Below are 25,476 nucleotides of genomic sequence, written 5' to 3' on the forward strand. Positions count from 1 at the left end.
GGAAAGGATGCTCCATGTCTCTCCTGGCCTCTGGTGGTTTGCCAACAGTACTTGGTCTTCATTCTCTCCCTCAGTCATCATATGGGTGACCTTTCCATTATATGGCTGTCCTCTGTGAATTTCCTCTTATTAAAACACCAGTCATACTGGATTAAAGATTCATCCCACTCCAGTGTGGTCTCATTTTGAGTTGCCTGGTTCCATCTGTAATGACTGTATTTCCAAATGAGATCATGCTCTGAGGTACTGGGGATTAGGACTACAGTATGTATTTTGTGGGGAGACATAATTCAACCTGTAACAGACATAAAAAGACAGCTCTTCAGAGTACCCTATTCCATTATGACCTTATTCACAACTATACAAAGTAAAGCTCCATTCAAACTAGTCAGATCCAAAGTACAGAAACAGAAAGCTATGTATTTCTTCCTTCCCTCCTATCTCACCTTCCCTATATCCTATGCTGTTACTCATCCCTTTCTGTGTATAGCCATAATAAAAACCAACATTTACATAATGCTTGCTATGTGCTGGGCAGGTCATGTATTTAACCCTTTCCAACTTTCACAACCATATGAGGTAGGTAGATACTCCCCTTTTACAGAAAAATGAAACAATGGCTAAGTAATTTGCTCCAGGTCCCACACTATAGGTGATGGAACCAGGATTCTGAATCCACACACTCTGGCTGCAGGGTCCATGTTTTTAAACATAGTCTTTTCTTATTCTACCCACTTGACCTAAGTACTAAGGAACCTTTATCTACTTCTTGCACCTTCTGGTAATTTCTGTAAGATGTAATTATGATCTTTGTCTTTCATTTCTAAGATAACTCCCTAGTCAGTACCAGATATGCTTTTTACTTATTTCCTGATCCAGTAAATTTGGTGATGTGTAAAATCCTAGAGAGTAGTGCTACTCAAAGTGCAATCCATAGACTGGTTCTGTTATACAACTAGATAAATACTGAAATTGAGTGTTTATAAAAACTTAAAGCAATTTGACACTGCCACAACATCGAAGCCTGTGATTTTGTATTTTACAAAAGCATTGGTCTGAGACATTGGAATTTTTAAGAAGCAGTCCTTCTCAACTGATGTTTGAGAAGCACTGACCTAGAGTTCTGGGAAGACTAGGGTTCATGTGACATGCAAGTATGGAGCTGGTGAGCCATCTGGGTGTTACCTATAGATCTGTAGAATGCGTGGTGTTCCAAGGACAGAGTCCTTGATAATACTTTCTGTGGTGGTTTGGAGCTGTATGTACCCCCAGAAAAACATGTTTTTAACCATAATCCATCCTGTGGGGGTGAAACCATTTTAAGTAGGATTTTGTGATGAAGTTACATCAGTTAAGGTTTGGCCCACCCCAACCAGGAGGGGACTAAATCATATTGCTGGTGCCCTTTTAAGTGGAATGAAATTCAGACACAGAGAAAGCCAGATAGGATGCTGATGTCTAGAGGCTGAACATCAATGGAAACAGAAGAGAAGGGAGAGACCAGGAGATGCTACCATGTGCTTTGCCATGTGACAAGCTAAGGACCAACCATCACTAGTAGCCAGCTTCAAAATGCCACAGTCTTGATGCCTTGATTTTGACTTTATTTCCAGCCTCAAAATCATAAGCTAATAAATTTCCATTGTTTAAGCCAGGCCATTGCTTGGTATTTGCTGGAGCAGCCAAGAAAACTAAAAACATCTATGGTTAAAGAGATTGAAGGAATAGCCACCACAATAATGTACAAACAGTAAATACTTGATATAGAGTTGTTAAAAGAACCCTGGGAAAAACATATAATGTAAATATTTTACTCCTTCCTCTCCCCAAACTGAGCATTTGGTATGTGATTCTCAACTGTGCCAGACCTAAACCATTTTATTAAAAAATTCTATGTACCACTATTAATCCCTTGAAATGAAATCCATTGATAATGTTATAATATATATTAATACATATATAACTGCAAAAAATAAATCAACATGATGTCCTGTAATATAAAGGAAAAATAAATGAAAAGTAGCTGAATTCTCACGCTTTTACATGGAATCAACATGAATGCAACTGTCCCAAATGCAGTTTGAAAAGGTGCATTACATTGGTGATGCAAATACCACCAGCAGCTTTGCCTCTAGTAATGTGAGTTTCCCCAAAGGGATTGAATAACTCAGTGAAGTTCTCGCAACAATAAATTCTACAGTTTATTTTAGTAGTTGCATGCCTGGAAATTCTGTAGTTTATGTATATTAAAACAAAAACAGTGGAGTGGGTATATTTCAGTGGTTAAGCACCTGCTTCATGTGTATGAGGTGCCAGGTTCAATCCCCCGTACCTCCTGAAAATAACAAAAACAAAACTGTATATGCAGAAGAGATTTAGGTTCTAGACTCATGATATTAGAAATGGGTTTTTAACCTCTGTGAATGAAACCCATGTGGAACCCCCAAAAATCACATAAGATGCTGGACAAATCTTTGTTGTAAGGGATGGCTCCCATGCATGGTAGGATATCTAGGGTCCCTGATCCCTGCCCAAGAAGTTCCAATCATGCCCTTCAATCATTCTAGTAACCTAAAAGGGCTCCATGTATTTTTGAAAAACTTTCTCCCTCCCCACCAAAGGTCAGTACCATCCCCACTGAGAACCATTGGAACCATAGGCCAAAATGCAAAACCAACAAAAAATCTAAAGCTATTTATTGCTTAGATACTAATAAATTCTCTTCATAGAAACCTGGAGTTTTGTATTGTGTAGTAGGGTTTTTTGTTTGTTTCTTTTTAATAACTACAAAGTACTTCCATGGGCATTTTATTAGCTTAAAGATGATTGTGACAGTTTGAAGCTTTGGGCGAATCCCAAAAAAGATCATGTTCTTAGAGGTGCCATTCCTGTGACTGTGAGACCCTTTGATTGGACTGAATTCAGTTGGGGGCTATTAACTGGAGTACTTCAGTCAGGTGTGACCCAGGATGAGTCTCAGTCCTCTTATTGGAGTCTTATATAAATGGGAGAAACATGCAGAGAGACAGAGAAAGAGAGCTGCTCTTTTACCTTACCATGTGAGAGGGCGCCAGGATCAGAGAAACTCGGAGAAGCTGAGAGCCTGGAGGCTGGAATCAGCAGTGCACAGAGTCTTTGGAAAAGGAAAGAGGCCCCCAATTTTGTTCCACAAACCCCTTTGCCAGTCAGGTGAAAACTACAGACCCCTTACTAAGTCCACACTTTACTGTGTATTATTTAGTAATTACATCACATCCACACCAACACATCCCCACAAGAACGTTTTTTTTAATTTCAGTTCAAGCTCACGGACCCCTGTTTAAGAACCCCTGGTCTAGGGCCACAGAGCAATTTGAAGGTGAAAGAAACAGGCCTGGAGGAAAGGGGAGAGACCTGTGGGCTGCCATTATGCTCTACAGTGTCCTTGATTGCCCACAGCTTAAATCTGAGAGTGAGCATCTTTAGTTGACACCACCATGTGCCTGATCACCCTCAGCTCCAATTCGGTAAGACAGCATCTCTGATGATGCCTTGATTTGGACATTTTCACAGCATCGGAACTGCTAGCTTTTACTCTAATAAATTCCCATTATAAAAGCCAACCCATTTCCGGTATATTGCCTTTGCATCCTTTAGCAAACTATAACAATTATCTTGGCCTTAATTTCTAAGACTATAGTGCCCTATCCCTATAGGCAAGCTTCGCTAAATATCAGAATTGTGCATAATATCCAGAAATTATCAAGTTTCCCCATCTCATTAGTACCCAAACAGTAGGAGTCTAGATGGACCCTAACCCTTATGACTGAGAACACTGTGTCCTTCATTTGCTTTCCTTTCCCAGGTATTTCTTAGTGTTCTTGAGGAATGCTTACAGGTCCCATAACTCTGCTCTGGTTGTTGCTTGTTGCTTCAGTTAGTCATTTCATTCCAGACAGTGACTCCACCCTTGCCCCCAAATCACCTCTAGCTATCATGCTACAGTGCTCTCCTAGTTGTATGTCAAGCCAAGTACACCCAGGTCCAGGTTACAATGTTTAACATAACGTATTCAAAGGTTGGGGATATAATAGCTAATAATAAGAGTTACAGAGAGGTAATGTAATTGCAAGGAGGCCAACTAGCAAAAAGCCAACTCACTGAAAGCCAATTCATCATACCAAGAGGAAGAGAGAAGAGGAGACTGAGGGTTACTAAGAGGAGAGGGTCACAAAGACTTAGAGGCAGGCAGAGGGGAGAGCTGAGGGCAAAAGAAGCAGAGACCCAGTGCAGAGAAGGGGATGAGCAGGGAAAAAGTCTAAATACCACAGAAACATGGCTATTTGATGTATCACAACTCCTTAGGCCCTGAAACCCATGAAATACACACTTCAGTACAATTTATAAATAGCTAAAAGAGACATGTTTTTGGTAAGCCAATCAACTCAGCGAATTGATCACTCATAGAAATAGCTTTCAATGAACTGACTTAAAAGAGTCTTTGGAACCCACCTAAGACTATAAAACTAGTAAATAGAAGAGATAAAATTCAAACCCCATGTAGCCTGATTTCTAGAAGCTGAGTGTTTAGCCTCTGGGTGGATGGGTGGCACAGAAGGAGGGGCGGAGGGAGGCAAGAAAGGAAAAAGGGTCAAAAGATGCAAGAGAAAGACAAATATCTGAGAGTCCCTTCATAAATATCAATCATGGCTGCCTGTGGCCTCGGTTCTACAAGGCAGCAGTGACTGGCTCCCCACAAGAAGGGGGCATTGGCTTCCCCATCATCCTTGCTCCCAGGCTTGCCTGCCAGTTGATATACAAATAAATATTTCCAGGTATGTAATTTTGCCCACAATAAAAACAGCCCTTTACAATATTATGCAGGCATTTAGCGTATTGTGACTTCTCATTCCAGAATGGGATTTGCCCATTAAAGTGTATTCCCTGAAAGACCAATCCCACTCCCCTGCCTCCACCCCCTCCACCCCCCAAAAAACCCAAAAGACTCTTAGCAGATTTTAAAAACTTGCCCAGCCAGAATACTCTTTTTCATGTTGGACAATAGGAATGGTGTAAACCAGGGTTGGTAAACTTTTTCTGTAAAGGATTCAATAGTAAATACTTTAGGCTTTGCAAAGGTCACACAGTCTGTGTCACTACTGCCAATGGAGTAACTACCATTTTATTGTCACAGACAGTACAAAAATGAATGAGTATACCTGAGTTCCAATAAAACTTTATTTATGGACACTGAGCTTTTATTTTCATATATTTTTCACATCATGAAATAATTTTTTAAAAAATTTCCCAACCATTTGAAAATGTAAAAACCATTCTAAGCTCTTGGGCCATACAAAAACAGGAGGCAGGCTGGATTTGTCTTCCATAGTTTGCCAACCCCCTGGTGTAAACCAATCCCACTTATAGTATATCTAAAAGGCAAAACAATTGAAAATTGAAAATACCTGTTTAATTTTAGCAACTGTCAAAAATCGGGCACTTGCTAAATGATCAATTAGCCAAAGGAAGAAAAGTGGATAATAGTGGATGTTAGAAAACCCAAGGACTTTTTTTTTTTTTTAAGCACAAAAAAACTGGCTTTAGAGGCCTTGGGGGCCAACTTTGAGAAATTAGAAAACTGGTAGTTTTTTTGTTTTTTTTTTTAACACATCAATTTCACTGGGACATAATAAAGCATAAATCCACCCAAAGTGTAGAATCAATGGTATTTGATGTAATCACATATTTGTGCATTCATCACGTCAATCATTCTTAGAGCACTTTCATTAATCCAATAATAAATGAAAAACAAACAAAACTCATCACCTTTCAATCTCTGTATGATTTCCTTGCCATTTGTAGCGGCTATTTTGTCCTTTCTAGTATATTTGTATTTATATTTTGTAAAAAGACGTATATGCAATATCACCCATATTTGTGTTTTACATGAGGTTTTACTGTCATATACAGTACCATGTTTCAACTTTTAGAGTAGTTGGGGTTGATTTTGTTTATCAAGACACTATGTAAGAGTATACTAGTCATCTCCACTAAGGGGAGTTAAAAAAAAAACCAAATAGAATAAAATGCAAAACTTCCTGAAAATTCGCAAAGAGCAAATATAAGGTAAATGTCTCTAGAGTCCCCAAGACCTTACCTTCTGGGCAGTCATTGTCTAATTAAAATCAGCGTTTTAAAATTCAGTTAAACATGAAAGGAAAGTCTTTCTTCGTAATAATCGGTGTCATATTTTAAATAAAAATAGCATTTAGGAATACGATGTAAATAACCAAAAGAAAAAAAAGCTGGAAAAAGGGATGAAAGTGGTTGCCTCTGGGAGAGGAAGTGATGCAGTAGGCGAATTATGTTTTTCATTATCAGTATATGACTTTAAAAACTGTGCATATGTGTTACTTTAATGCAAATTATTAAAAAAACAAATTTGAGAAACGAAAAACCGAAAAGCGTGCGCAAGTACTCCGTTGCTATAGCAAACCCCGCGGCGCGCCGCCTCTTTCTTCTTCAGAACCTCCAACTCAGGTCCTCCCAGCTCAAGCCACAACGTCAGCCTCCAGTCGTCCTCTCTAAGAGGAACCGGAACAGCGCGAGAAGTGCAACCGGAGCCCCGCCCCCTCTGCTGGAATGAGCGGCGTCTACTTCCCGCGGTGCTGCGCTCAAAATGTCGCGCCCCTCCCTCCGCGCGCGGCGGCACTTGGCCGAGGCCCCGCCCCCAGTAGGGCGTGTGGCGTCACTTCCGGCTCCCTCTCGCCCTCCTGGTCCTCCGGCGTGAGCGCTGAGGGAGTAAGCGGGCGTTCTGAACTCCTCCGAACCATGGTGAGTCCGGTCCCTCTGCTTCGGCCCCGCCGTGCTCCGAAGCGGGCTGCCGCTCCGCTGCTCTTTCTGCCCTCCTGGTGCCGAGGGCTCCCTGTACCCCTCTCCCAGGGCCGTCGCACATGGCGCGGGTCGCGGCGTGGGCCCTGCGCAGTGTCTGCTGAGGCCTAGGTGCCTGGCAGGGAGAGAGATGGCCCTCAAGGCCAGTGTCTCATTCCCCGGCCTCTACAGTTCGAAAACCTCACTGCCCGGGTCTCACCCCGAGCGAAGAAATTTCTAGTGCACCCGTCCGGCCCTGCCTTCCCACTTGGGGCGGAGCCAGAAACGGTTCGAGGGGGCGAAGATGGTGGCTCTGGCCGCGTCTCTAGCCTGCCTGGCGATCCTACCGCGAGCGGTCTGTAGACCCCCGACTAGCTTATCTTTGGTTAAAAATGGCCTTTAGTGTTGCCGTACTTAAGGGGCAGTCTTTTTGGAATAATTTTTATTTGGTGTATTTGGCACAGTTTTTGTAAGCTCCTCCGCCTTAAATAAGTGTTATGAGGTTTCGGGCTTAATTTTTTGAAAAAGTACACTATGCTGTAAATTTTTGCTTATTTACTTGTAAGTCTAGTGGGAGAACTCTAAACATATTTTGATTTCTATGAATACTGGTATTTGGATTATACTTTCCTTGATTTTCCTTTTTAGGCATCCCTTTCCCTTGCACCTGTTAACATCTTCAAGGCTGGAGCTGATGAAGAGAGAGCAGAGACAGCGCGTCTGGTAAGCTTTGTTCTGTTCCTCCTTTTAAGGATAAAATTGTACTTTCCCTCTAAGATTGTAAAGGTGACTGGTTCTGACAATCTCTTTGACTTTATTCCAGTCCTCATTCATTGGTGCCATTGCCATTGGAGACTTGGTAAAGAGCACCTTGGGACCCAAGGGCATGGTAAGGAAAATGGGGGATCTTGGTACATTTTAATATTGTTTTAGAATCGGTAGTAGAAATGATACCTTTTGATGCTTTCTAATCTGTAAAACTTAGAATTATATTAGTAGAACATAAATGTATTCTTACTGAATATCAAAACAGTATCCATAAGGCTACAGTCCCCATTGATCACACTTCCCAATCGTAGTCCCACTTCCCAATCATAGTCCCCTCACCATTGGCAGATTTTATTTTGATTTAAAGCTTCTGCATATCTTTCTGTTTACCTAAGTAGATATGTGTGTATGTGTGTACTTTACCTGTAGTTTGCTTTATGTTAGCATAGATAGATATACCTCCTTTTTAATTGTCAAATAGCAAAATTTTTTTAATTTCTCTCCCCTTCCGCACCCTCCCTCCCCCCAGTTGTCTGCTCTCTCTGTCCATTCGCTGTGTGTTCTTCTGTGTCCACTTGTATTCTTGTCAGTGGCACCCGGAATCTGCGTCTCGTTTTGTTGTGTCATCTTGCTGCGTCAGCTCTCCATGTGTGCGGCGCATTCCTGGGCAGGCTGCACTTTTTTCGCGCTTGCTGGCTCTCCTTACAGGGCGCACTCCTTGGGCACATCAGCCCTGTGCGTGGGCCAGCTCATCACAATGGGTCAGGAGTCCCTGGGTTTGAATCTTGGACCTCCCATTGGGCCAAATCCGCTTCCTATCAGATAGCAATTTGATTATTCTATATTTTAACTATGGCTATATTGATTCCTGTTTTAACGATTACAGTGCTGAAATAAGCCTTTCTCATGTCTCCCTGTGCTGTTTAGTAGTAGGTGTTAGGGCTTTATTTTGGGATGTGTGTACTGAAAAAAAACTTGAATGGATACAGCAAAATAGCTATCCACTGTGTTTACATAATAGCAATGTATGAGAGTTCTAATTGATTCATACTTAAGATGTACTTATATCCTAACTTGAATCAAATATATTCCCTTTAGGACAAAATTCTTTTAAGCAGTGGACGAGATGCCTCTCTTATGGTAACCAATGATGGTGCAACTATCCTAAAAAACATTGGTGTTGACAACCCAGCCGCTAAAGTTTTAGTTGGTGAGTCTGAAGATAATATTGTTTTGTTAACATTTTGAGTTACTTATTTTTTAATAGGCTGTGTAACATTGTACTTTCAGTTAATGGCCCACCACTTTTTGGTTGTTATTACTAAAACACAAGCTTCTGGTGTGCAACGTAATTATTGATTCAAACTATTACATTCCAGACCTTAAAGCTCCAAAGACTGTCAAGTGAGGAATCCTAGATAAGTGAGATTTAGATTGGTAATGGGTATATTTGGAAAGTTAGGCAATAGAGAAGTAATGTGAAAAAGCAGAATCAGATAAGAGTTAAATATTTTTTTTCTAGATATGTCAAGGGTTCAAGATGATGAAGTTGGTGATGGCACTACTTCTGTAACTGTTTTAGCAGCAGAATTATTAAGGGTAAGAAAATAACTGAGCAACTCTAACCTTGTTTTATTTTTTGCCACTGTGGTTTTGAATGTCAGTAGTAATCAGATCTTTATGTGTCTTTACTATTAACAAGTGTTTTCCACTGTTTATTAATAGGAAGCAGAAACTTTAATTGCAAAAAAGATTCACCCTCAGACCATCATTGCGGGTTGGAGAGAAGCTACAAAGGCAGCAAGAGAGGCTCTCTTGAGTTCCGCAGTTGATCATGGGTTGGTATACTAAATTACTGTTATTCTATTTTTAAAATTATAAATTCTTTTCATAACATGCCAGTGCAAGAAATCTAGAGAACACAGAAAGCTATGCCCAAACAGACCCTGCTGTCCTCCCCCAACCAGAAGAACCTATATCATCCTTCAGAGATAGCCACCGAAGTTAAAGTTGGGATTTCTTGTCTTTTTGTATACGTAATCAAAATAGAGATGGAAATAAAAACAAATAGTATGTTATGCAAAGAGGTTTTAGCTCCTTTCAGCCTCGTTGAAAAACAAGCACATTTCTGGGTAGCAAATATTCTCTGCAACATTAATTTTACTAGAGTCATACAGTTGGTTTTCATGACTGTAGTATAATTTATTCAGCCTATTTTGGGGTTTTGTGTGGTTTTTTTTGTTATTGCCAATTTTTAGCTTTATAGTAACGTGATGAACTTGTTACCAAGTAAACATTTCTAGAAGTATAATTGATGGGTCTGGGGAAACGGACTTTGGCCCAGTGGTTAGGGCGTCCGTCTACCATATGGAAGGTCCGCGGTTCAAACCCCGGGCCTCCTTGACCCGTGTGGAGCTGGCCATGCGCAGCGCTGATGCGCGCAAGGAGTGCCGTGCCACGCAAGGGTGTCCCCCGCGTAGGGGAGCCCCACGCGCAAGGAGTGCGCCCGTGAGGAGAGCCACCCAGCGTGAAAAGAAAGAGCAGCCTGCCCAGGAATGGTGCCGCCCACACTTCCCGTGCCGCTGACGACAACAGAAGCGGACAAAGAAACAAGACGCAGCAAATAGACACCAAGAACAGACAACCAGGGGAGGGGGAAATTAAATAAATAAATAAATCTTTAAAAAAAAAGAAAATAATTGATGGGTCTGGGGATAATGTGTTTTAAGGCATTTTTGTATACATAACCCAATAAGCTTCTGGGAAAATATTAACTTACACTCTGATTAGCTGTATAACAATGCCTGATTGCCCATGTTCTTGACATCATGTGGTATTCACTGTTTGCTTGTGTTTCTTTTTTTTCTCTGTAATTTGCAAGTTGGTTGGGAAAATGGCATCCTTTGAATTAGCATTTTTTGATTAAGGGTGAGGTTGAATTCTTTTCAGATGTATTAGAGCATTTATTATTTGAAGTCAAAGTGTTTGACATAAGAGTGTCTGGATAAATTTTGAAAAGTAGGATTGCTGTCTTTAGAGAAGTATTTTATTTTTAAAAAGATTTATTTATTTCTCTTCTCTCCACACCCCCCCCAGTTGTCTGCTCTCTCTGTCCATTCGCTGTGTTTTCTTCTGTGACTGCTTCTACCCTTATTAGCGGCACCGGGAATCTGTATTTCTTTCTGTTGCATCATCTTGCTGTGTCACCTCTCCATGTGTGCGGCCCCATTCTTGGGCAGGCTGCACCTTCTTTTGCACTGGGCGGCTCTCCTTCCGGGATGCACTCCTTGCGCATGGGGCTCCCCTAGGCAGGGGACACCCCCGCGTGGCACGGCACTCCTTGTGCGCATCAGCACTGCACATGGGCCAGCTCCACACGGGTCAAGGAGGCCCGGGGTTTGAACCATGGACCTCCCATGTGGTAGGTGGACACCCTATCATCCATTGGGCCAAGTCCGCTTCCCTAGAGAAGTATTTTAAAAACTGGTATGCTTTTTTTGTTTTTTGTTTTGTTTTTTTTAGCTCTGACGAAGTTAAATTCCGTCAAGATTTAATGAACATTGCAGGAACGACATTATCCTCAAAACTTCTAACCCATCACAAAGACCACTTTACTAAGTTAGCTGTAGAAGCTGTTCTCAGACTAAAAGGCTCTGGCAATCTGGAGGCTATTCATGTCATCAAGAAATTAGGAGGAAGTCTGATAGATTCCTATTTAGATGAAGGTATGTATGTATATGTGTGTATATATATATACCAAATATGGCAAAACATGCTTTGCTTTGGATGCTAAGGGCTAAATACTATGTGAATACTCTTTTTAGTTAGGACCAGTGATGCTATACAAAGCAGTAAACTTGTTCAGGACATAAATCATATTACAGCTTTTTTTTTTCCCCATCATTTTAAACCATTTGTTGATTGTGTTTATAGAGATGAATTTTTCACATTTTTACATTGTCTTTACTTCACAAAATGGCCTACAGAAAATGTAAGCATTGTCTTTAAGAAGAAGGGGAAAAAGGAGTTGTGCTTGATCAGTGATTTAGAGTCCCAGTTTTGCTGTGTGTCATAATGTCTTTCAAAGGAGTAACATAGGTCTGGAAATATTTGTTGAATTTATATGTAGGGGCCATGTATCATTTCTAATAAAGGCTGGTGGTAGGGGAAGATGGTTAAAACAAGGGTAGTAGCACTAACAGCTTCCCTTATTGAATGTTTTATGTCTGCCAGGCATTGTAGGAATTTCACTTGAAGTCTTAGATAAGGTTCTGTTCAGAACAGAAAACCCAAAATAACTGTGGCTTAATAAGAAAAAGTTATCTCGTTCGTCTGAAATAAGACTGGAAAGGTAGGCAGTACTGGATTCATATATTGGTTCCAGATCAACAGGCACTAGGTTGGCAATAGTATCTCTGCCACCGTTTATATTTCCTTTTTACAGACGTGTGTCTAAGGTTGAGTAATTTGTCAAAGGTTATTTAGCCAGTAAATATGGGGGCATGTCTGTTATCAAGTTTGTCTTTTCCATTGTCCATGTCTTTTCCATTTTACCACCAACCTCAGTTCTTCAAAAAGTTCAGTAATCTATAGTAATACATTATATACAAGAATCTTCATAGATTGTTTTCTCTTGTGATAGCTTTAAGCTAATGAAAGTGACTTAATATTTTTTACATTGCAACCCATACATCGGTGTGTGTGGTATGTTTCAGTTCTGTTTACTCTTACTACTTGTGCTGTGCCTTAATATTTTCTATTTCATATATTTTTTACATATCCCACTAAATTGGTTTTATGGCCAGCACTCTAGTGGAATACTTTCTAGGAACCTGGTAAATTGGACTTACATATATTCTTTCAAAGATTAATTTGATAAGACAGATAGCTTTTTAAGATTTACTAATACAGCTTTGAAGTATTTAATACAGTAATATGATTCTTATATTTATTATAGGCTTTCTGTTGGATAAAAAAATTGGAGTAAATCAACCAAAGCGAATTGAAAATGCTAAAATTCTTATTGCAAACACTGGAATGGATACAGACAAGATAAAGGTGTGTAAATACTTCCTGAAATTCTAAATGTTGGCTGTCATAACACTCACACAGCTTGAGAGTCAGTTGCACTAAAAAGCTTAGAATATATGTACATTTTAATGTATTAACATGAAAATGTTGAAATATGCTCTGAGATTATAAAGATAATAAACGTGATGTTTTTTATGATTTCTTCTTAGATATTTGGTTCCCGTGTAAGAGTTGATTCTACAGCAAAGGTTGCAGAAATAGAACATGCAGAGAAGGAAAAAATGAAGGAGAAAGTTGAACGTATTCTTAAGCATGGAATAAATTGCTTTATTAACAGGTCTGTCTTTGCTTATGCTAACAGTATTTTAATAGTCTAAGAAAGGACTTTCTTTGTATAAAGACTAATGGAAATACCTTCTATTGAATTTGATATTTAGGAACTGCAGTTTATTCTCCTTATATAAATACAGTTGCACAGCAAGGCATTTGCATTGCAATAATTTGAGTGATTTTTTTAAAATGCTCTTTACCCTTTTTATGCTAATGATAACAGGTTTTCTGATTTGGCAGTATATATTTGAAGTAGAAACTTACTTCCATACCATGTGACTGGTGTTGGTAGTAGCTAAAAGCATAAGAATAAGACAAGAATGAAGCAATCACACAAAATTTGGGGGCTTATTTTTAAGTTACAAATTGTTAGAAAAATGTCCTTTTTACTCCTATTATAAAAGGGACAGCTGCTCAAATATTTTTTTTTAATATTTATTTCTCTACCCCCCCCCCCCCCCCCCCCCCGCCCAGTTGTCTGCTTTTTGTGTCCATTCGCTGCGTGTTCTTCTGTGACTGCTTTGTATCCTTATCATTGGCACCGGGAATCTGTGTTTCTTTTTGTTGCGTCATCTTGTGTTAACTCTCCGTGTGTGCGGCGTCATTTTTGGGCAGGCTGCACTTTTTTGTGCACTGGGCAGCTCTCCTTACGGGGCGCAATCCGTGTGTGTGGGGCTCCCCTACGTGGGGGACACACCTGTGTGGCACTCCTTGCATGCATCAGCACTGCTCATGGGCCAGCTCCACATGGGTCAAGGAGGCCTGGGGTTTGAACTGCAGACCTCCCATCTGGTAGGCGGACACCCTTTCCATTGGGCCAAGTCTGCTTCCCTAGCTGCTCATTTTGGACACCTGTAGGACATTATAAAGAAAGAATAGACTTTGCGGTGTTACCAGAAATTCTTTATCATATTGATCTCTGTGTGTAGTGTTTTAGTTATAATTTTTACTTTATTGGTCTTTTGTAACTTGCTTTTTCCTTAACGGAACAAATTTTTACTTAAAATTACAGATTTCCTTAATTTAATTGTATGTTGTGACTTACATAAACACTCAGTGGACAGTTAAGACATTGGCAGGTTTTATATAAAAAAATTCTGATGAATGTTTTCATTCAGTTTTTTAATATTTTCTTGCTGCAGACTCGCAGGAGTGGATTTCAAAGCATACGAACTTTGATCAGGTTTTTGATGCATTACTGCTTACTTGCTTTTTAGAATTGTGTGACCAGTTTATTTAAGAAAAATGACAAAACTCATTTCAGTGCTAGCATGGATGCACTAGTTCTTTAGTTACAATTGTATAGGTAAGAAGTGGTTGCAATTGTATAGGTAAGAAGTGGTTCTCTTAGTCTAATTTGCTTTTTTTTTTTTTGATTATTGGTAAGGTAAAAATGTTTCAGTTTTTTGTCTTAGGAATTGTCAGTTTTGGACATAATGCTTTTATGTATTTTATTTGTAGGCAGTTAATTTATAATTACCCTGAACACCTCTTTGGTGCTGCTGGTGTCATGGCTATTGAGCACGCAGATTTTGCAGGTGTGGAACGCCTAGCTCTTGTCACAGGTATGGAAATTTGTTACAAAAATAATAACCACTTTTGGACTTAGTACAATTTTGTGCATGTAGTTGAGAATAGAAAGAACTCCTTTCAAGCAGCTTGAGATACTATAAACAGTTATTATTCTGAAATCTGACATACTTTTTGAATCAAAACCTTGAGGTGTAACATTATTTTTAATATCCCAAATTATGTGCCACATTTGCCGTAGGTATACATTTAAAACGTTTTAAAGATGCTAGATCTTTTCTCACAAATCCACAGCTCTACCATTTAAACATATAATCTAAACAAACTGTAATTTAAAAAAGGAAGTTTTAAGTCTTTGGTAGCTTAATACTTTGTGCCCAATGTGAGAATACTGTAATAATAGTAACCTTTGTTGTGTAACCTAAATGTGCCAGAATCAAGAACTTAAGTATTGTTTTTGTTAAAGTTTTTTGGAAGTAATGAATGTTGAAATGAATTAAATAATCCAAAAATGTATAGTGAAAAGTTAGTATTCTCCAGTTAACCTTCACAAGTGATACCAGTGATATAATCCCAGTTGTGTTGAGTAGAAATTGTTTATACAAGACATGTACCTGCCTCAAAACGGTGAGTGCAACGTATTTACTTATTGTTGTGGTAATGGTTTTTAGGGAAACCTCGAAGTTGCCCTTGAACAACTTAAATTTAACAGTCTCTGTCCTCTGAGCTTCAAGTTCTTGAAAATGAATGAATAGGTTGGAAAGCTGGTTTGGGATCTGAGAATGAGAGTTAAGGACACCTGGCATTTGAGATATAAAGGCTCTAGAACTATTGTATTTACTTTGGAATTGTTGTATTAGGTGAAATTAAAGCATACTAAAAAACATTTGTAGAATAGAATTGGTTTCATCCCAGAATAATGTCTTAAGCCATTTTTTAGTAATTCAAGAAAGCATAGTCTTCCCTTGACCTAGAGAGATATTTTCCTTCATTAATTACTTTGTGGTTACTTACCTGCTTTAATTAAAGTTCTTAAAAACCATTGCTTACTTGATGTTTAAGGTGACACAAACAATGCATGTGTGGTGCTCATTTTTATGTAATTCACCCCTTTAATGCAAGATATAAAAAATAAATGCGAATGGTATCACATTCATGGATTAAGTTGATACCTATCAGAGGACTTCATACATGAGATTGCTACATTAACTCAGAAGCAGATTTACCAACCACACCCACTATATGGCTGTGAAGCTGAGTTCATTGCAGCTCCCATCTTTAGGATCTCAGTTGTTGTCAAGGTGTGTGAAATTGGGTCTTGGAGATGTCAAAAAATGTCTTATGAGCAGTCATAGAAGAATTAAATGGAAAGCCAAACACGGCATTTCACATCTAGACATCTTAGGAATTTGCCAACCAGAAGTAAAAAGAACTTCAACTTAGAGGTACAAATTATCAATCTAAATTAATAGTTTCAAATACCAGTAATCCTTTTTACAAATGTAAAGTGAAAAAGGTAATGAAGCATTGATTATTCAGCACATTTATTCATAAGGAGTAGGAAACTGAGTTGATAATACTTGGAATCCACATCATTAAAAATAACAGTAATCAACTAGAGAAGGAATTTTAAAACAAAAACCTAGCCCTCACTTAAGAACCAGGAAAGGAAATGTTTGACCCTTCTAGTTTGCAGCATGGAAAATTGAGGGGGAATAGGAATAGCAGTTAAGACATAAGGAATAAAAAATGAATATTTTTTTGTCCATAAGTATGCTCTAGGAAATTGCCCATATATATTTTTCCCTTTCCTAGGCCTCAAAGTTGAGTTTTTCTGACATTTGTGTTAACTGTAAAAATTAGTAACTATCAAGTACTCACTGTTTTAAATAGTTTATAAAGTCGGTACTATTTTCAACATAATAGTATTAACACTAGTCAGATATTTACATGTTTTGTGCTTGGAAATTTTAAGAGTCTGCTCTGTTTTAGACTGGATTCAAGAGATAATCCAAATTTAAGTTCAGGCTTAAAGGTAAATGTTCAAGTCTCAGTTTAAACTATAGGAGATAGTATTGCACAGTGTTGAGTATAGGTCTGAAGCTAAAATACTTGGATTTGAATCCCAGTTTCACTGCATTTGTACCTTGGGTCAATAACTATACTTTTCTTTAGTTCAATATTGTCATTTGTAAAATGTGATAATAATAGAAGTTATCTCATAGAGGAGTTGTGAAAATTAATCCATCTAAAGTACCTGCATATAGTAAGCAGTTTTTAAAATGTTAGGTATTATATTAAATATTTATTACTGTTTTGAAAGGTGAACTTTGAACCTGTCTTTCATTTAACTAACCTGTATTTATGTTCATAGGTGGTGAAATTGCCTCTACCTTTGATCACCCAGAACTGGTAAAGCTTGGAAGTTGTAAGCTTATCGAGGAAGTCATGATTGGAGAAGACAAACTCATTCACTTTTCTGGGGTAGCCCTTGGTGAGCAATTATGTAAATCCTAGTTAAGGAGCCTAAATCCTAGCTAGGATCTGTTGAAGTGAAAGAAATAGTTACTGTGTCATATTAGAATATGATGTTATCTATTATTCTTAACTCTTAAGAAGCATGATACATTTTATTTAAATCTTTTTAAAGGTCACACTAAATCATACTTACCTTGCCTTTTTTTATAACTTAAAATCATTATTATTAATATGGATTGTTAGCAAAGAGAATGTATAGCAGTAGAACACATGTCAGTTTTCAAAACCAAGTAATAAAATAACAAACCCCTACATAGGTAATGCCAACTTCTTAGGTTTTACAAATAGTTGTTCACTGCTGTAAGAATATTATTTTTTAACTTTAGGTGAAGCTTGCACCATTGTTCTGCGTGGTGCCACTCAACAAATTTTAGATGAAGCAGAAAGGTCTTTGCATGATGCTCTTTGTGTTCTTGCCCAAACTGTAAAGGATTCTAGAACGGTTTATGGAGGAGGTAAGCATTTGAAAAATATTGAACATACTTAAGTACAATGCAAATCATAAATGATTTTAATTTTAAACATTCTTACAAAAACTTTATTTACATTGCCTTTGCACTTAATTTTAAATTGCTTGACAGATCTTAAAAGAAAGCTAGTAATTCAGTGCCGTGGAGGTGAGTAAGCATAATAGTTTTTTTATTGGAATTGTAACCCATAGGCTGTTCGGAGATGTTGATGGCTCATGCTGTTTCAAAGCTTGCTAGTAGAACACCAGGCAAAGAAGCTGTTGCAATGGAATCTTATGCCAAGGCACTGAGAATGGTGAGTTAATGAGAACGAGATCAGAATTTAAATTCTGTGAGTATTTGGGGTATTTTGAAAATGAATACATTTTTACGTGCTGGGTAGAAAAAGATTGCTTTTTTAGGCTTTAAAAAAAAAAAAAAAGAAACATTTCATTCCCCTTAAACTTTTAAAAAAATTTTAGGAGGTACTGGCAATTGAACCTAGGACCTTGTACCTGGGAAGCAGAAACAGGCACTCAAGCCCTGAGCTACAGCTGCTCCCCTCATACCACTTTTAAACTTGATTGTGGAGTTTATCCTCTTCATGGGCAGTAATTAAAAGGAAACACATTTTATAGTTTCCAAATATATAGCTTTTAAAAGCTAACCTTGGGAAGCGGATTTGGCCCAACAGATAGGGCATCTACCTACCACATGGGAGGTCCAAGGTTCAGACCCAGGGCCTCCTGACCTACGTAATGAGCTGGCCCACGTCCAGTACTGATGCCCGCAAAGAGTGCCATGCCATGCAGGGATGTCCCCCGCGTAGGGGAGCCCCACACAGCAAGGAGTGCACCCCATAAAGAGAGCTGCCCAGCACAAAAGTGCAGGCTGCACAGAAATGGCACCACACACATGGAGAGCTGAAGCAGCAAGATGACGCACAAGACACAGATTTTGATGCCGCTGACAAGAATACAAGCGGACACAGAAGAACACACAGCGAATGAACACGGAGAGCAGACAACTGGGGGCGGGGTGGGGGGGAAGGTGAGAGAAATAAACTTAAAAAACAATAAGCTAACTTTTTCCTTAGGAATAAATCAACTTTGTAACAATAATTAGATTTGTCTTCTTCCTTTCAGTTGCCAACCATCATAGCTGATAATGCAGGTTATGACAGTGCAGATCTGGTGGCACAACTTCGAGCTGCCCACAGTGAAGGCAAAATAACTGCTGGACTAGGTAAGAAGTCACTTGTTTATTTGGTTATTAAAAGTAACTTTAACAAGCTTTTTTTTCTTAAGTTTTGTGGTGTGTTTTTTTGACTGTAGGCTTCTCATAACCATATCAAAGATTCCTGTGCCCGCTGCTTTGGAACAATTACGCATTCTGGGAGAAGGCTTTTAACTTCATATTGTTCTTAAAACTTTCAAAAATTTGTTACTCCTTTAAGGGGAGTAAAACTAGTTAGAGAATCTGTGACTGTTTTGGTATTTAATGGCCATGGGACACAAATACATAGACTGTGCTTATATCCTGAAGTAAATCTAAGCTTTGCTATATTTCTTAAAATATGGTTAGTGCTAAACTTCTAATCTCAGAGTAGATTTATTCTGTGACATTCTTGAGGGAAGATCGCAGTACAAAGTGACAGGCAGATTTAATTCCAGTTGAATTTTGCAACCAACTCTATAGGACATCACGGGAAGGCTCTTAGAGGGTAGTTAATTCTGTCAGTAGACAAGAGGGAACTAATTAGTAATGTGTCAGACGTGAAGTTGGATTCTCACATGGGAAGAATTGTTGGATAGATGATTTCCAAATGTGTTTTCACTTCTTAAGATTCCATGGTAATTCGTGGGCAAATTTTCCACAGTAATCTTGCATATGTAAATATCTACACACACAGTGATAAAGATATACATAGGTAGAAGATTAATATGTGATGTAGTGTTCTTATAGTTTTCATTACTGATAACTGTTGCTTTCTGTTAATACATGTGATCATTAGGTAACTAATTTTTTTAAAGGTTCTCAAATTTTTATAGGCTGGTAAGAGTGCTATAAATGGAGTAGTTATGGGTTGTAATCTTATTTTTTATAATAGTCTGAGGATTAATTTTATTTGTTGTAAGGCATTAGATATGTTTTAATATTTTAGTTTCTTAAAATGGAATTTATTTTGTAAATGGTTTACATTTTCAGATATGAAGGAAGGTACCATTGGAGATATGGCAGTTCTGGGTATAACAGAAAGTTTCCAAGTCAAGCGGCAAGTTCTTTTGAGTGCAGCTGAAGCAGCAGAGGTTATTCTGCGTGTGGATAACATTATCAAAGCAGCACCAAGGTACTATAGCATTTTTTAAAACATTTCTTAGGAAAAAATTATTAACAAGGAAACAAAACTAGGTAACTACATATATTTGACAGTCGTAGCTGATAGCAAAGCCATTTTGATGTATATAAAAGAATTGTGCAGTTTATTTATAGTATGTAATTACAACTCTTAGATTTAAGCAGAAAGCTTGTGGGCTAGGGGAGTCTAGTAGTAAAACTGATGTCTTTTATAAGGATTAGTTTATCCCTGTTATTTTCTATCCGGGTATACTTTTCCATGTAGATCTCCTTAAGCACATATTATGTAGACTTCTTTACATGATCCTATTCCAGCAACAACTCATCACACAAAAATATTTTAAGTCACCATAAAAATCTTAGCCTTAATGGTTAGGTTCTTAATTGTTCTTATTAGTATTTAACAAATTGCTTTTATTAATAGTTACCTACTAGTGGTTGTTCAGGGAGACAGAAGAGAAAATGGCTTTGACCAGGTTGGTAGTGGTAAAAAGGGGTTGATTATAAGAACATGAGTGTATTTTGAAGGTAGACTCAGCAGGATTTGATTGTGGATATTATAGGAGGGTATGAGAGAAGAGGAAATAAAGGATAATTCAAGATGTTTTTCTGGAGAAAGAAAAATCTCTCATCTGAGATAGGAGGAAAAATTGAGATTTCAGTTTTGTTTTGGACTTTTGATAAAGATGTCTGAGTGTAGGCAAATGGATAGTTGAGTCTTTAGTTATGAGGAGAAGTTAGACTTGTAGTTAAAAATTTAGGAGTTGTCAGCCCATGTCTATAGTATTTAAAGCTAAGAAGCTGGCTGGATCCCTAGCAGTGAATGTAACTGAGGAAGAGATTTTTACTTATTGAACACTGGAGAACTTCAAAAATAAATTTGGAAAGACTTGTAGCAACCAGCAAAGGAGACTTAAGGAATGTACAAGTATGGATAATTGACTTTTGGGTACATGAGGTCTTATCTCTCTACTTTTATATATATATATAAATGTCTGAAGTTTCCTAAAATACAAAAATAAAAAATGAATGCTACTGAGGTTGGAGGAAAATCAAGGGAGTGTCTTTTTCTGGAAGCTAAAGTATTTAAAGGGAGAACTCTTAAAATGATGTGGATAAGTCAAGTAAGATAAGTTGACCATAAAACTTGATTTAGTAACATAGGGGCAATGAAAATTGACCATAAAACTTGGATTTAGTAACATAGAGGCCTTTGGTAATTTCAAGCAGTTTTAATGGAATGGAGGGGCCAAAAGTTGGATTAAAGTAGGTTTAATAGAGAGTGCCTACAACTGCAAGCAGGAGAATTGCATCCATCATCCATGTGGAATCTAAGCCCCCTCTTGTACTGAGGTGGAGTGGACATGATGGGGGAATAGAGTATGGATTAGAGTGGGCTTACTGATAATTCTTTTCTGCAACTATTGTGATTAGTAATAGAAGAAAATGAAGCATTAATGTGGAGAAAGTGGCCATGGTAGCTGCTGAGGGTAGGGAAAGGAAAGAAGGATGTGATGTAGGGGCTTTTTCAGGACTTGGAGTTGTCCTGGGTGGTACTGCAGGGACAGTTGCTAGACATTGTAGGTCCTGCCATGGCCCACTGGGTGGACTGGGTGAGAGTGTAAACTGCAGTGTAAACCACTATCCGTGTGGTGCAGCAGTGCTCCAAAATGTATGCACCAAATGGAATGAATGTGCCATGATGATGAAAGAGGTGGTTGATGTGGGAGGAGTGGGTGAGGGGGGTGGGGGCAATATGGGAACCTCATATTTTTTGTATGTAACATTAAAAAAAAAAAAGACTGGGTAAACAGCATTTGGAGAAAGTGCTTATAAATAGCTCTTTTAAGGAGTTTGTGGGGAATGGGAGTGCAGATGTGGGGTGTAGTTAGAAAAGTGTGGGTCTTAGCATAAACACTCAGCATATTTAAATAGGAGTAATTAAGGTAGATGAAGGGAGCAGTTTTCTAAATAGCTGAGAGGGAATGTGAGATCTAGAATACAAGTGGAGGAGTTGATTTTAGATAGAAGCTTGGGGAATTCATAACGACAGGAGAGAAATAAGGATATTATTAGGAAATACCACCCTTAAGTCAACTGAGTTATGAAGAATTCTTTTGTATAGAACTCTGCGACACTCATCTGCTTTATCTATGAATTGCAGCTGTGGTTTCCTTGAAGGAAGGAAAAATAGTCATTTTGATGTGAAGAGAAAAGATAAATTATGGTATTCAAATCTAGTGTAATGTAATAGGGGCTGGGCTGAAAAATCTGATGATTGTCTGCTGTTGGTATTGGAGGGAGATAGGATAATAGGGAATATGAAAAACATGGTGAGGGAAAAAGTTGAGCTTTTTTTTTTTTCTTAAGCAGTATCATTAGATATGAGAAAATGCTATTCAGCTTTCTATTGTCTGTAAGGAGAATGATAGCAAAAGGAAACTTTCGGCAAAGTCAAATAGGCATACCTGCCTTCATAAATCTTTGCAGTAATTCCATGCCTGCAACCACATTTGGAATATACTTAAAAGATAATACCTTCTCTGGTCTGATAAATTTTGTCCCAGAGATGTAAGTGTCTATTAAAATACATTAGAAATTCTGAGAGGTTTGCAGTAAAGAAACATGAATAATGTTGCTTAACCCAGCCTTACCAATTCTTTTTCCTTCTTGACCTCCAGAGAACTTGTCCAGATCGGTGCCTTGCAACAGGTGCTTGATAACTTTTTCTAAATTGATTATGGTTAGCAACCTTTAGTCATATTCTAGTCCCCACCCCACTCCCCCAACCCTGAATGAAGCTCCTGAGGTTAGAAGGTTTATCACTTTGTTTATATGATCCCTGCATCATGTACTTGTTGAGTCTTAAGTTTTTTATCTTTTTTCTGCCTCTTCTCTTACTATTGTACTTGAGTCTAGCAGCAATGTCTTTCAAGCCATGCCTCCTTGGACAAGTGTTAAGTAAAAATTTTATTAGTATACTTACCAAACCCGCACCCTTCCCCAAGAGATTATTACATGCTTCCTCACTGTACTGCTACCAGCAAACAAAGTATAACATCTAATATGTTGCCCCGTCAACAGCATATCTATTGGCATTTTTCTTTCCTTTAAAATAGTAATCCAGAGGTTTTCATCTAGGGAATCTAGAACCTTGTCATTTTACAACTTTGGGTTAAGAGTAATTGTCTTTCATAATTGAGTGGCATTCGTCATGAGGTAGAACCAGAGAGAATTGATGGATAATGGTTTTAATAAAATGAGTGTTCCAGTTGTGCTTGTATTTTATATAAATTTTGGTTAAAATCATCCTTCTTTCTTTTCACTGCCAGCTTTCTCCTAAAATGTGTTCTGTAATCCTTGTAGGAAACGTGTCCCTGATCACCATCCTTGTTAAACATTCCCATATGTTGAGCTCTGGACCAGTTCGTGGCAAAGTTGTTTGAAAGACTTCGGCCTCTGAAAGAAGACTGTGGAATTGAAGTTTATTTGAGGCTGTTAAAAATTTGAAAACCTAGCTGACCTTGTATTTTAACATAGGTCTAATTTATTTACTGTTTAAATTCATAAAAGTCAGTTGATTTCTCATACTGTGCATTAAAATAAAAATTTAAGCATTTACTCAGCTTTTGTCTGATTTGTACCTTGATTTACTTCTACTTAATGGGAATGACTTTTTTCACTATAGAGTTGTTTGAACATATAAATTAAATTAATAATTATCTTGATTAATTAGGCCCAAACTAAATGTGATAAATATCATACATTATTTTTTTGTTTTTGTTGCTGGACCATATACATAGTTATACGTAGTTATTACTACCCATTTAGTTTTTTGTTTTTTGGGAGGTACAATTGAACTAGGCACCTTGTACCTGGGCGGCAGGTACTCAACCACTTAAGCTACATCTGCTTTCCCACCACTTTTTTTTTTTTAAGATTTATTTACGTATCCTCCCCCCTCACCCTTGCACTTGCTGTCTGTTCTCTGTGTCCATTTGCTGTGTGTTCTGTGTCTGCTTATCTTCTCTTTAAGAGGCACTGGGAGCTGATCCCAGGACCTTCCGATGTAGAAAAGGCACTCAGTCACCTGAGCCACCTCAGCTCCATGGTGTGTCTCTGACGTCTCTGTGTCTGTTTTTATGTTGTGTCTTCTTATTGAGCCACCTCTCCATGGCACGTGGGCCAGCTTTCCACCAGGAGGCCCCAAGAATCGAACCCAGGACCTTCCATATGGTAGAATGGAGCCCAGTTGTTTGAGCCACATCTGCTACTCCCCACCACTTAGTTTTGTGTAGTAAAAATACCATAAACTTTACAACTCATTTAATTTTGTCTGGTCTTAAGCTCTGTTACATTGGGAAAAAATGGTGATTTCTATTAAGTGTTTGAAAGTCATTTTAAATGTTGAAAGCTGCTATAAGCCCTTATTTTTTGTTGTTTTTTTAAATTTCTCTCCCCTCCCTGTTGTCTGTTCTCTCTGTCCATTCGTTGTGTGTGCCGTGTCTGTTTGAATTCTTGTCAGTGGCACTGGAATCTCTCTGCTGGGTCATATTGCTGTGTCAGCTCTTGGTGTGTGGTGCCACTCCTGGGCAGGCTGTGCTTTTTTCACATGGGCAGCTCTCCTTGTGGAGGTGCACTGCTTGCACGTGGGGCTCCCCTATGCAGGGGACACCCCTGCATGGCAGGGCACTCCTTGTGCACATCAGCATTGCCCATCTGCCTGTGGGCCAGCTCACCACATGGGTCAGGAGGCCCTGGGTTTGAAACCTGGACCTCGCATATGGTAGGCGGACGCTATATCAGTTGAGCCAAATCTGCTTCCCACCTCTAAGCACTTCTAATGCTTTGTATTTTCTTGAGATGGATGTTTAGAAGTAAGCATTATTGCTGTTCATCATTTTGGTAGGTTTTTTTATGTTTTTTACTTTTGAGCATAAGTTTGGTGGTTTAAAGGAGAAATTAGATTTGTAGGTTATTAATTCATGAGTGTATAGCAGTATGTACAATAAATAAAGCAAGAAAGCCCAATAGGAGGTTTTACTGGATATCTGCTAGCATCATAAAGGGGCATTTCATTGCCATAAAGAAGCAAAAGGATTTTTAATTTTTGTCCAAAACTTACTCTCAATATTCTTGTTTTGTAGCAGTTATTAAAACTGGAAAAAAAAATATTTTTACTCAAACTAGTAAGTCCTCCAATGTTCACGTAAAGGAGAAATGTCCTGTGATTATCAAGAGAATCCTACTGATGGTTTGTTGTTTTTAGTAACAATAACAATACCATCTGCTGTGTAATTCCTTTTTCTTCAGGTACCTTATCATATCATATATCAGGTTTGATTGCCTACAACTCAGGAGGGGCAGGTGAACATATGACAGGAAACCTGCAAAGATACCAGTGGGAGAAGTGGGTTAAATATCTCTTAAGAGACCACATATCCTGGAGTTGGACCTTAGTCTAAAAATACTTGGGCACATTTTCTCCAAAAGATTTTAAGGATAAACCAGTAAGTGAAAGAATCTCTCTAAAAAGAGGTAGAAATATTGGAAGCCTAATTGTTATATCCAAGAGGACAATATGTTCCCCACCTCACTCACCACAATTTATATTCTTCAAAGT

The 25,476-nt window shown here is 38.4% G+C and overlaps 1 protein-coding gene across 1 annotated transcript; it reads left to right on the plus strand.

The window, feature by feature from the left end:
• Window positions 1-6,717: 6,717 nt before the first annotated feature.
• On the plus strand, window positions 6,718-23,478 carry CCT2 (chaperonin containing TCP1 subunit 2). Its single transcript, XM_004483855.4, has 16 exons — window positions 6,718-6,813; window positions 7,498-7,572; window positions 7,673-7,738; window positions 8,716-8,827; window positions 9,140-9,216; window positions 9,343-9,455; window positions 11,140-11,342; window positions 12,575-12,675; window positions 12,858-12,985; window positions 14,440-14,543; window positions 16,883-17,002; window positions 17,373-17,501; window positions 17,708-17,811; window positions 18,641-18,740; window positions 19,704-19,845; window positions 23,220-23,478. Exons 1-16 carry the CDS (start codon window positions 6,811-6,813, stop codon window positions 23,248-23,250), a joined length of 1,608 nt encoding a protein of 535 aa, XP_004483912.1. The 5' UTR covers window positions 6,718-6,810; the 3' UTR covers window positions 23,251-23,478.
• Window positions 23,479-25,476: the final 1,998 nt, after the last annotated feature.

This window comes from Dasypus novemcinctus, chromosome 12 (genome assembly GCF_030445035.2).
Source record: "Dasypus novemcinctus isolate mDasNov1 chromosome 12, mDasNov1.1.hap2, whole genome shotgun sequence".
NCBI classification, from domain to species: Eukaryota; Metazoa; Chordata; class Mammalia; order Cingulata; family Dasypodidae; genus Dasypus; species Dasypus novemcinctus.